Genomic DNA, 13,272 nt, shown 5'->3' with positions numbered 1-13,272 from the left:
GTTCATACCTCTATAATTCTCTTGGGAAGGGACGATTCAAGTCTCTGTAAATGCTGCCAATGAGAGATCAGCAGTTGAAAGATGTCACAGGCCACACTGGCCACCACCTTATTTCCAAACTAAAAGACAAAAAAACACACACACAAAAAAAAAAACAAGTCAGATATTAAAATCATTGTTGGATATTTTAATTTGAAAACAATTTGTGTGTTTTGAACTGATTCATTAAGGCTGGTACTCAATGACTACAACAACTCTGTCACTATTAATGTTACTTAATAGCCACATAAAAATGATTAAATTACACAGCCTACAAATATTAAATAGGTTAAACTATTCTGCTACAACAATAATACAGTATCCGCACAACCTAAGCCAGAAAAAGCAGAAAAAACAGCAAAAAATGATTGCATACTTGAAGGATATTTATGACCATAATATTTATAGTCCATTTGCTTTTAATGGTTTGTTTCTCTATTACTTTCTTCCTGAAAATTGTTTTTTTTTGGGGGGGGGGCTTTTCGCTGTAATGCTTTTCTAAGATCAAGAGCTTTTCAGCTGATTTACCCTCTCTGACCATCTAAATGTATTAAAAAAACATAAACACAAAACGTACTTCAAGGTACTCCACATACAACGTATATCAACGCATACAATGCATTTCCCAAATTCCCAAATTCGTGATTAATCGCATACAAAATATAAGTTTGTGTTTGCATAATATATATAGATAGATATATATATATATATGTGTGTGTAGCCTACTGTACAATCTTTTTTATATAAAACAATTACAGATAGTACACACACATAAATTATGAAAACCAAATTAATTTGATTTGTATGCGATTAATCGCAATTAATCGTTTGACAGCCATAAACATAAAAACACACATGCTTTTCTGAATCTGTGGCCATTAGGAAATCTAAAGAATCAATATTTTCGATATTGCCTTTGTATCAAAAGGATCAATCCAAAAATACAAGTATCGATTATATCTGTTTGTTTGTTTTGTGATTTTACAATTTTTTATAATAGTTGTACGCCATTTTTTATATTAATACAATTAAATCATAACGTCAATGGGAACTATATCTTCTTCCGCTGTATCACCATGTTCGCTCTATCCCAGGAAGTAAACTGCTGTCTACAATCTGTGTGTTTGTTGAAGTCCAAGAAAAAAGATTTACGTTGGAGTCGATAACTCGCGTCATTGTTTACTTTGGGGTTTGTAACTTTTGCATATCGTTAATATGTACTAATACACACCAAAGGAAATGTAAAATCGTGAATCGGACCATAGGTGGCCTTTAAGAGAATGTAAGATTACAACTTAAATGTAAGATTCAACCTGAAGTTTAACCGATTTGACATTTAAATAATTTGAAGTGTTCTCAGCCTCACAGTCATCCCTGGTTTGATATTCAGTGCATTCCAGTCTGACCTTTATCAGGGTTTTATTTTATTTTCAAAAGCAGAGTTTATACAAAAAAAAACCATGCACAAGAGGACAATTTTAATATCAACATTAACTTGTTTCATCTCAAAAAACTATAAAGGGAAGAAATGTGGTAATATTGTTCAGTGCAAAAAGTTGTCATTTCTATTTTATTTGATATTAATAATGATGGCTATCAAAATACACCACAAAATCACTTACATAAAAATCGGCGATACTTGTATTTAAAAAAGTACTTTGTATGGGATCATAAAGAAAATAACTGGTATCGCCCATGCCTACTGGCCATTTAATTATAAACAAAGTGTTATTTTCTTGGACGGATCATTTAACCTCAAAGGTTTGATGCAAGACCAGAGATAAATATGAAGTATACAACAGGTTTAGGTTATAACGCTGCAAGCTAACAGACTTTAGAGTGAAAAACAGATGAACTCTAATCACCTTCAACGTGACACCCAGGACATTGATGGCGTCTTTAACTTGATGATGTGTTTCGGCCTGTCCCAGCTCCTCACACACCCACAGTCCCAGACTGCAGATAGCTACACATCTGAACCATAGTAAAAACATCATTAGACCACAACAGCAGTCATTCACATCAGTAGTCACAACTAGTCTAAATATCTCTTTAACTCTTTCCCCACCATTGACAAGTTATCTAGTCAATTTAAGAGAAAACATTTGCATAAAAAAAGTGTTCCTGATGAATTTTTATGTTAATCTGCAATACCGCGATTATCCACTTGATGGTGCACTTACCCAATTTATAAAAAACTGAGGCAAAAACATTATTTACTCATTTTAAACTCTGTGTAAGTTTTGAATCTGATCTCTAGCAAAATTCCTTCAAAAAATGCAATTATTTCAGAAAAAAATATAGATAGGACGAAATGTTTTTTTTCCCGTTTTGTTTGTTTATCTATTGTTTGTTTGAAAGCAGAGGGTCTGTTCTTTCATTTGATATATTTGTATCGCAAAAAATTCTGTCTGGCAACTTCTCAAAAACTGCTGGCGGGAATGAGTTAATGTTGTCATTATCAATCTAACTCAAGGGAATGATTAGTAAATGGTTCAACTGTACCTGGCTCCTTCACACGTCTCATTACGAGCAGTCTTTAACAGGATGTTGACAAGATAGTCCTATAGACAGAAAGAAAGAAAATAATAAAACCTGACAGTAACTGCAATGCAGAAATTAAGCATATTTTATTGGCATATTTAAATTTTATGAATGAAAATGATAGCTACTGTAACTATTCTTCACCATCCAACCTAACTACATGAACCAATAAGTTAGGATTCACAGGACTTATAGTGTAAGGCCCAATCCCATTTCTACGTCCTACCCCTTAACCCTTAGTTTTGCATTTTCATGTGAGAGTAAGGCCCAATTGGGATAGCCCTTACTCTCACGTGAATATGCAAAACTAAGGGGTAGAGGTAAGACAGAGAAATGGGATTGGGCCTAAAATACATACCTTCATGTCTTCTTGGCCCACTACGATGTCCTCAGATGACGGAGACTGCAAAGAGGGGATCTGCTGATACAGGTTAGGAAAACACACGAGGGATCCGAGAATCGTCTGAGCCTCGATCCGTGGAGCCTACATCAGCAAAGAAAACACCAATGTGTGCTTTTGTGAGGGGTGCAGAGGTGAAGAATATTTAAGAACTGGCCAGATGCAGGTACCTCAAAAGAGTCCGTGTTGAGGATGCGGGCAGCAGCGGTGATGAAGTCGCCCACGAGCATGGTGAAGCCCGGCAAGCCCAGGAAGAAAAAGCGAGGCGAACACCACCTGATCATCGTGTTCAACACATCCTGAGGAAACCACAACAAAAGAGAATAAAAAATTACTCCAATTGTACTCAAATTGAACTAGGGTCACAATTAGCACCACCATGTAACAAACCAAAAATGCAGAATTCTTCAAACCACATTTCTGATTTCATAAGGTTCAAACACAGTGAGCTTCCTGAGCTGTGTGTACAAACAAACAAACAAACAAACAAACAAACATGGCTGCACTGTACCTGCCACATTTATCTTTCTTAATTGAATCCTTTGTAAACACCGTCAAAAAAAAAAAAAACATACCGTAGGCAATCCAGGCACATAAAAAGGTTCCTGCTGAGAGGGAGATGTGAAATTGAAGGAAGCAGCGCATCTACAGGGACATTTTACCCTCATTCTGCAATAACTGACCTTTGCAATGCTTAGCAACCAGTGGTAATTAACCGCCACCAAACTGGAGCATGATTACCCAAAATGAGCATTTTGGAGGAAGCGGCAATTCGGCAAAGCGGGTCTATTATGCAGCTGTAAATACAGCCAGGCCAATCTACAATATGTGCCTGACAGTTAAACATGATGGATGGATGGATGGATGTGTGCGGTACACACAAGTGATAGACCCGCTGGCTGTCCTTTTCCACTGGAGACTTTAGAGGTACAGTAGCAATATTTCTCAGTCTTTGACTTTTAAAATGGTGAAGGTAAAAATCAATGTGTGGATGGTCAACGTGTATTTATTAAATCCAGCTGGCGATTTGACACCTGTTGGCACTGGCCTTATTTATTGACTTACTTGTTCTTATAAAGGAGCACAAAGCACAGTTCAATGATTAACTACAGACTTTATTTGCACACGGTTTTTGTACAGGTACGTTTTATACCCAACCCTTTTACACTGCATCACACAGTAAAATATAAGTTTGGTTCAATTCACGTTACTACATTAAAGCTAACCGTGCATGCATTATTTTTACAAGGTAACACTGTGGCACTCAAGGCCAAAGATACTCCTGTATAGCTCAACAGTAGAGCATTGTGTTAAAAAGATCATGGGTTCGAACCAAGGTAAACGCATACAGATAAATAAAATGTATACCTTGTTATACAGTAAGTCATTTTGGACTTTATGCATTTGGTAGATGTTTTTTTTTCCAAGTCAACTTGCAGAGGTACACATTTTTATCATGCATCTCCCCGTAGGTTTGAACTTATGACCTTTTACGTTGCTAGCACAATGGTCTACCACTAAGCTATATAGTGGATGAAAGCATCTGCTAAATGCATAAATGTAAACGTCAGTCTATATGCTGTGTACATAATAAAACAATTAACATAAAACAGAACACAAAAAATATAATCCCAAACTTAATCAAATAAAACAAACATTGCCTTCCAGAGGCATCTTCTTTCATTTGATGCTTTAGCAATTTTTTTATTATTCTCAAAAATTTTAATTTGCATTGATACTGTATGCAACTGATTGTAATTTACTGGTATATCATGCAATTTATTTAATTTCAATATATTTTATATACTAATTAAATATCACCATCATTTAACTCTTTCCCCACCATTGGCGAGTTAACTCATAAATGAAGAGAAAACGCTTATAATGCTTACCCCACTTATAAAACCTGGAAGTATCGCCTTAGGGCAAACAGCTGTATGTCCGTGTATGTTTTAAGGTTCGCTAATATTCTGATATCTTTTAAAAATCCTTCACAAAAATGAAATTTTCTCAGCTTTTTGCTCACAATTTGGTGTTTTTGAAAAACTTACCCATATTTGAGATGTGATAAAAAGAGGACAAATGAAGGTAGGACAAACCTATTTTTTGATTGAAAGCAGAGGGTTTGTTCTTTTATATATATATATATATTTTATATATTATAGTTTATACATTTAGTTTCCGAGACAGGGATCCTAGACTAAAATAAATGTAAGCGCTGTCCAAACTGAAAACAACTTGAACTTAAAATACATCAGTGCCCTTTGTTTTGCCTCAAAATTAACACAACACAAATAATGTTTCTAGTAAGGTATGTTTGTTAACTAGTTATATTTCCTAATTAAACTAAGGCCTAGTCCTGGCTTGTCTCGGAAACCACCCCATAGTGGCTGTCTCAGACAAAGTTTAGATTATTTCAGGACTAGGCTTTAGTTAAATTAACACAAAATTATGGAGTAATTTTTACATTACTAGTGTACATCACAAAACAACAGCACTGAGTTTTGTTATTAAATTAAGGCAGCTCAAACATGCATTACAGTCTGGGAATAAGATAAGCCCTGTCCGAGAAACCCCCCACAATGTCCAAGTCAAGTTCAAAAGTTTCAGGGAAAACATAGTGATGATTTTATACAGACAATACACAATTATTGTCAATAATATGATGCACAGATAAAGTCATATTATTTGCAGGTTTTACATAGTTTTTTAACAATAAACCCTGAAACATTTAAAAAGAGTAACAGTACTACCATTTAAAGTATTAACTTAATGGAAATGAAGTAATTCTGGCTACAATAATAGTACACTTTCCTGAAGTAGATCCAATCTATGTACTGACAAAAGAGTAATTGATAAATCTGTTTTTGATAAATCTATAGTCTGGATTGATGATCTATTGCTGCCTGTAAGTTAAACCCTTCTACACAACCAACAAAAACAACATGTTCGACCACTCCACAGTTTGACACATTATTTTAAAAGCTGCAAAAAATGTCACTGCACCAGAAAATAACACAATCGCAGCTCAAATCTAACACAATTCAAGTTGTTTTCGCAGTTTGCTTGAAAAACAATTTTGCCCCGAGTGTGCACCGATGTGTAAGTGATGTGTATCATTTGTACAGACTCGTAACGTAACCCAAGTTAAGCTCGACTTTAACAACTCCATCAAGTGAGTTCAAAAACACCTTGCGCTGGCCTGAGATCCATTTGAGCTTCAAACCTACACCTGAAGTGAGTGGGGATTAAAGTGCACTGTGATTATTATCTAGACACTTACAACAGATCCACAACAGAGACTAAAGCACTTTTGTTGTCTCTCTCTCCAAACCCTTTAACATATCTGGCACTGTTCAATCTGCAGATTAAGAGAACGCTTACTGCTGCTCGGTACAAAACACAAAAACAGTATCAGTACACGCTTTCTAAAACACACTACAGGAGATGTGCGAGTATTTCTGCATGATTAAAACCAAACAGACAGCAGATAAACAGGCACATCTCATAACAAACAGAGCTTAAAAATAACAGATTTTCATAAATTAAATTGAATTCATTGAAAATTTTTCCAGACATAGAAGTAAAAAAAGATTTTATTTCATCCAGCTCCCATTAACTATATTTCAGAAAAAATTAATTTTTCCAAAATCATTTTATTAATAAACTTAAAAAAAGAGTATCAAAGTGGTGCAATAAAACATACAAACAAACTTTATACTTCTTAGTTACCACCACATGAAATGTAATGAATCATCTGATGATTCAAAAGTGATCATGATTCGAGAGTCACATCAAACACAGACTCAACAGATGGTAAAAATGACTGCAGCACCATCTAGTGGTCAGAGATCAAAGCAGTTAAACTGAGAAAAGCAAGAAATATTATGCAGGTGGTAGGAATGTCACATGTAAAGATCCTTAATTTCCCTTCAAAATGTTTATGTTTGTCAAAGCCGAAGGTGTAGTGGGCAGCGCTTAGACATGTGGTGCTTGCGCACTTTCGGCGACCCGAGTTTGATTCCCGGCTCGTGGTCATTTGCCGATCCCATACCCTTCACTCATCCCTGTACTTTCCAGTCCTGTCCTATCCTCACTTACTGTTAAATAAAGGCAAAAATGCCCAAAAAATATAAAACATAAAATAATTTTTTTTTTATGTTTGATTTGAAGCAACTTGTTTCCTAAACACTATGCTACTATTTACACATTATTTTACAGAATTTAGGACAGAGTCCAAAGCGCTGGTGGTACAGTATCATGGTCAAATTTTGTTAACATTATGTTAAAAACTGTGGTGACTTTTGTTTAGTTATTTGAGATCTGGTTAATACATCACGTGACATATGTCGTTATCATGTCATGTCATGCCAGCGCGAATACAGTCGCTACACCGCTGTCCGCCATTTCCTAATATGACGACGCCTCTTCTTCTTCGTTGGATAACTCCTCTCCCAGGGCATCATGGGATAGTGAAGTGTCCGTCGTATGCACACTGCAAAATCTAACCAAAAATAGAAGGTCATCCGGGTACTTACTGTTTTTGGAATACTATGAATTCGGACATACTACTCGCCTCGCCTACTGCTTTTCATCTACTATATAGTAAGGAAGTAGGCGGTTTCGGACGTAACCTATGCCTCCACGTACCTCATTAACAGGACACACAAACCAAGTGCAACTGATGATTTATATCACATTTTACTCCAATAATTTTTAATGGAATATTTAAAATGTTTTAATCTTAATCTCATAAGGCAAACGACAAACAGCACAGACATTTAAGAGTTGCAAAGTGTCGAAAAAGCAGATGAGCTTGTGACTGAGTATTTCTAAGCCAAACTCACGCCTCCTCTTTCCAAATCTCGCAAAGTTTTTTCCAACATGGGTATCCCTTACGTACCATGGGTACCCGTTACGTATCATATTTCTTTTATGGGCACATCCCCCGGAAAAGCACGGCCATATGTCAATCAGAGTAAGAGAGAGAACGACAAGGATGCTCATTAGCATTGTTCCTTCGATAAGAAGTCACAGGCATCACTGCAAGCGAAAGATTTGTTTTATTTCAAGACTCAACAATGGCACGAAAGAAGAAATGTGTTTTTGAAAGTAAGAAGTAAGCCAGCCTTATGGAAGCAATGGATATAGTTTGTTTATCTGGAGTTTTGCGTGTGTGTTTGTTTAACCCGCTGGCCGCCTGCGGGAACTCATGCTTTTTTGGAAACAATCGGTACAGCGGATCTGTCTTTTATATATTTGATAAAAATAAAGACTCTTCAGAGATATAAAGGATGTTAATACTACTCTATAAGTACTCAAGATTAACATGAGATGAGCAGAACCAGCGTGTTTAAATAAAACATAGCACATTATATAATGCATAAAGAATGTGAGCTGATACCTGATCTTCACTGGTGAAGCCCTTGTGCATGACGTGGTAGAGATGCACCAGGAAGTCACTGTTAGGCAGGACGTCCTGATGTTTGGTCATCATCTCACAGATGAGTTTATACGCATGTAGCTTCCCAGGCTTGAACTCTGACGGCAGCATTGTAGCCTGAACACACAGATCATATACAGTCAATAATATACCATATATAAAACCATTACTGCTGAAAAACAACACAAAGACCTTTAGAGAGGACCTACAGTACACAACTGAAAAGATTTGCCTTACAGAAACTTGAGCTGATGTAACCTAGTGTTAACTATGTTTTCTCTTTATGCAACACAAGACATAAGATAAAAAGCTCATTATCAGAGCTGTGCTTAACCTTTTGGATCCTTCATTGATTTTGTGTTTTTATATGAACACAGATGATAGTTCCCTGATTTTAAGCCTGTTTAAATATACACTATTAGCTTTTCTTTTTCTCACTGGTTTTGCTTCATATGCTTTTGACAAGTCACAGGCTGGAGCACCTCCCACAATTCCTGTCATCTCTATTCTGGAGTACAAGTTAAAATATTTTGCTCCAAAACAGAGATAACTCTTGAAATGAGCATCATGTGTGTTTATCAATGTGTTACCTTAAAGAGCCAGGAGGCAAGCATTCGTAGAGGAGGGATGAACAATGGTTTGGGCACGTCTGGGTCTGTGTCCGCCCTGATCCCAAGGTTATCTCTGATCTGATACATGAGTTCAAAAAACAGAGGTTCAGCATCAAAATATTAACTTTTTGGATTATAATGTAACTGTACGATGAGGTTTTCCCGAGAAGTTTTGGGAACCCACCTTGGCCAGTTTGTGCCAGAGCTCATAGAGGTAACTGAGGACCTTAGCGTGGATACGGGCGGAGCGGATGCTGTTAACGTCGCCGAGAATCCCCAAGATCCGCCTCCAAAGGACGAAGGCAGAGTCGGCGTGCCATCCAGTCAAACTGCCACCGGCGATGATGCTGACGTCATCAGCCAGAAACTCGCTGCTATCTGTAGAGAAGAACAGAAACACAGACTGAACATTCAAGGTGTGATAAATACTTTCAGGTTTTGTTTTCTTCTTCTGTACTGTAGACGCAAACAAACAAAACTGTGTCAAAGGGTCAAAAGATATATTTGGAAGTGCTAAAGGACACGAGAGACCCGCTAACCCCCAAGGAGACGGACAGGATGTTTAAATGTTGGACTGATGATCGCCTACAGAGTACTTTTTGTCCTGGTTAATTGTGTTGAATGGGTCTCTTTTAACCTTGCTGTTCAATCGATGAATCCTTGACCGTGCTGAACATCTGAGCTAGCCTAGCTCAACCACCACAGATCCCAATAAACACTCCTCTACCTCACTCATTTCATGGAAATTCTGTTTTGTAGAAAGGCTGTTTTTGTATTGATCAAACGTGTTTTTATAATCCTGCTCGGCATTTTGGTAGTTCATCTTTTAAAGTGAACTTGTATCACTACTGGCAATCCAATTTACTTCAATGACAAAAGGCTTAATTATTTCCATCATGAACTATAATATACCGTATACTGTAACTATTTACGGTAGGCATTAAAAGTCTGTTTTTACATTACAGGAAATAAAAATAAGATCTGCTTTGAAATAATTTCAACATCTATAATGTTTTAAAACCAAATAAAACACTAGGGACTGATAGCATTTAAAAATCAGTCAATACTAATGATGCACCAAAAAGGAAATTTTTTGGTCAGTATGATATTGATTTTTACAAACAACCATTGCAGATATTTGTCACTTACTTTGTTATTAAAATAGATCATTGGGTCTCATTCACTAAGCATGCATATGCACAAGTCTGAAATGGGCATACGGACGTAAAGCATCATTTCACAAAACGTTTCATACTAAAATTGCTTCTTAATGTTTGAAAAAAATGCATTATATTTTAGATTATAAATATTTTCTATATTATGCATCAAATACATTATCTATTTTATTATTATATATAGTATATAATACATACGCTATATACTTTTTTCTACAGATATAAAAAGATGCACATAATGACAAATCTTTACGCTATCTCAATGAAAGCGTGTGCTTAATGTAAATGTAATGTAAATGTTACGACACACCAAATTCATCAACGTAAGAATGAACTCTTTCCCCGCCAGCATTTTTAAAACAAGTTGACAGCCAGCGCCAGCCTTTTTTATAATTCTCACAAAAGTTTAATGCCTTTCTGATTTGTTTTCTTCAAATATATAAACATACAATATATCAAATGAAAAAGAACAGACTTTCTGCTTTCAAACAAAACAAAAAACATTTCATCCCACCTTCATTTGTTCTCTTTTTATCACTTCTTAAATATGGATAGGTTTCTTCAAAAATACCCAATTTAAAGCAAAAAGATGACATAACTGCATTGGATGCTTCAGTGTTTGGGCAAGTTGGGTAAGAGCGCCACCTGGTGAATAATAGTGGAAATACGGATTGCAGTAAAAAATCATCAGTGGCAGGGATGCGTTTTCTCTTAATTACTCATCAATGGCGAAGAAAGAGTTAAGAACAAACTCATGTGTGTACGCACGTGTTGTGAAAGTTTTTTTAAATATGCATATAAATACGTAAAACGTATGCAATTATTAGTAAATGAGACCCATTGTTTTTTACGCTTTAGTCGTTATACCAGTCTTTTTACATAAGTCAAAAATCAGCCAATAAATATTGGCACATCCACATTGGTAAGTTTCAAATCATTAGCATGCCGGCCAAATTTTCGACTACTGCAAAATTGTACTGCTGAAATCCAGTCATCTCTCAATAATGAAACGAGGAATTTACCATACATACCTTCTCCTTACAGACAAAGAATCTCTACAAGTTTAAATTTGAAAAACACAAGACACCAAGCATCTTGGTTTAGCACTTAGCATCAAACATCAATAAGAGCTCAAAATTGCTTTGCTAACATGTCCATGAAATGCTGGCGTGCACAGGTAAAGGAATACAGTGAGGCAGAGCTCACTAGAGATGGAGGTAAAGTGAGGTAAAGATGAATTTGGTATAGAGGATGAGTGCAATACCCAGATGGTGAGACATGTTCATGGCCTCCTCCAGGAGCTGAGGGCCCTCACAGCATCCTTGAGGCAGGAGAAGAGCAGGAGACACTGGGGGACATTGAGGAGGGGCCGCACATTCAGACCCTATGCACACAACATAGTAATGGATGGAGCACGGTGGTGAAATCACAACAATCACAGACACAATCACAAACAAACTCATGAGGCATGACAGCGAATCATAATGGAATGAATGATCTTAAATACAACCGATGTCGACAGCATCTGTGGTGTGCTGTGGATTACCACATAAATGTGTAAAGGGTGAACCGTATATTCATGTGATGACCACCTGCATTACTCATAGTCATTTTGAGACTGCTTGCATCGCTGGACACCCATAGTGTAGTAGTATATAGGGATGTGTATCGGCAAAAATCCCACAATACGATACAATCATGATACAGGAGTTACAATTCAATATGTTGCAATACATTGGTGTAATACGACCCCGGTGGTTTTTTATTTGTTTTAGGAATATAATAGGCTATAATTTTAGGAAAGCTGTCATTGAGAACACATCAACCTACGCAAACCTTAGCAAAAAATAAATAAAAAAATTGTGCCGCCCCGTACTAGTACTTCTTGTCAAGTACTTCAGAGATATGAAGAATACTATCTTGTGGTCGGGATATAAACGCCAAACTGCCATGAATCTCGTATAATTTTTAATTTAAAATGACCAATATTGCAATTGTAAGATTTTGTATACTATGGCCAAACAAAATATCTTAATACTCAACATTTTCTTGCACCCCTAATATGGATAATGCACAATTTCCGTTTTCCAATTATTTGTAGCATTTTTGTAAACTAGTATAAATATGTAAAAAGTATACATACTGAGTTGCGATTAAAAGTTTACAGAATCTGGAAAATGCTACAAATTTTGGAAAAAGAAGAGGAATTTTGAAGATTAAACATAAGCCAATATCATCTTCAGGAAATATCGTCCATCAGCTTCCAAGATTCCTGCACACCAGGCTCATGCTAATGTTTGAAAGTTATGGCTTTTAAAACAGCTGTTTTATGTTACCGTCATATTACTGAGAGAAGAAAACACAATTATTTTTGTGGTAAACGACAGAATTCCACAGATTCTGACAGAGATCTGAACGATCACATGGGGTGCTGATGTCATCGCCTCACATCACAGGATTGGGTATATTCACGAACACAAAGGAAAATTAACAACTTCACAACACGAAGGCTGAGGTACAGGAGGTCATGTGACTCCATTAGGGTCACATGAGCGATTGGGAGGATGGATGTTTATGGGTGAGGAGAGACATCTACCTGCCAGAGCTTCAGTGTGGCTCAGTAGGAGGCTCCTCTGACTCCCTGTTTCCACGGTAACACTCATCTCATGAGAGGAGGAGTCCGGCTCCACCTCCACCGCATGCCACGACAGCAGACCCGCCTCAGCATCGTTCAGATAGCCGTTAGACGTCTCACTGCTTATGCTTTCACCTGAGACCAGACACAAAGCTCACAGTTACACGTGTAAAGGAAAACAGACAAAAAGAATTGATTAAATTAATAGATCCTAAAATTAAGTGAACATCTGTGTGTGTTAAAATCATCTGTAAAGAAGCAACCATTAGACAAGTAAAACGTGTTAAAATGATGTTTGGTGAAAGCATACTTTTCTGCCGCTGTCTAGTTTTGGATGTTGGAGCGCCCTCTGGTGGATAATCCAGATCGGCTGGACTGCTGCTCCTCCGGATCAGAATCTGTAGAGAGACACTCAGATCTTTAGA

The 13,272-nt window shown here is 36.7% G+C and overlaps 1 protein-coding gene across 7 annotated transcripts in view; it reads right to left on the bottom strand.

Moving 5' to 3' along the window:
* The window catches only part of ralgapa2 (Ral GTPase activating protein catalytic subunit alpha 2), a 143,824-nt gene that overhangs the window by 60,790 nt on the left and 69,762 nt on the right, over positions 1 to 13,272 (bottom strand). For 6 of the 7 annotated variants that reach the window (XR_012335337.1, XM_065267503.2, XM_073812491.1 and 3 more), the window contains 11 exons: positions 13,158 to 13,245; positions 12,809 to 12,982; positions 11,477 to 11,596; positions 9,222 to 9,415; positions 9,017 to 9,115; positions 8,388 to 8,543; positions 3,154 to 3,282; positions 2,942 to 3,067; positions 2,545 to 2,603; positions 1,905 to 2,013; positions 9 to 119 (listed from right to left, as the gene is read on the bottom strand). Coding sequence is in view for 6 of the 7 variants with exons in the window: in XM_065267503.2 (XP_065123575.1) it covers positions 9 to 119; positions 1,905 to 2,013; positions 2,545 to 2,603; positions 2,942 to 3,067; positions 3,154 to 3,282; positions 8,388 to 8,543; positions 9,017 to 9,115; positions 9,222 to 9,415; positions 11,477 to 11,596; positions 12,809 to 12,982; positions 13,158 to 13,245 (1,365 nt within the window). In the remaining variant the exon portion in view is untranslated. The remainder of the gene's footprint in view (positions 1 to 8; positions 120 to 1,904; positions 2,014 to 2,544; positions 2,604 to 2,941; positions 3,068 to 3,153; positions 3,283 to 8,387; positions 8,544 to 9,016; positions 9,116 to 9,221; positions 9,416 to 11,476; positions 11,597 to 12,808; positions 12,983 to 13,157; positions 13,246 to 13,272) is intronic. The other variant, XM_073812492.1, reaches the window with a different exon arrangement.

Source organism: Paramisgurnus dabryanus, chromosome 17 (genome assembly GCF_030506205.2).
Source record: "Paramisgurnus dabryanus chromosome 17, PD_genome_1.1, whole genome shotgun sequence".
NCBI classification, from domain to species: domain Eukaryota; kingdom Metazoa; phylum Chordata; class Actinopteri; order Cypriniformes; family Cobitidae; genus Paramisgurnus; species Paramisgurnus dabryanus.
This window is presented reverse-complemented; position numbering and strand designations above follow the sequence as displayed.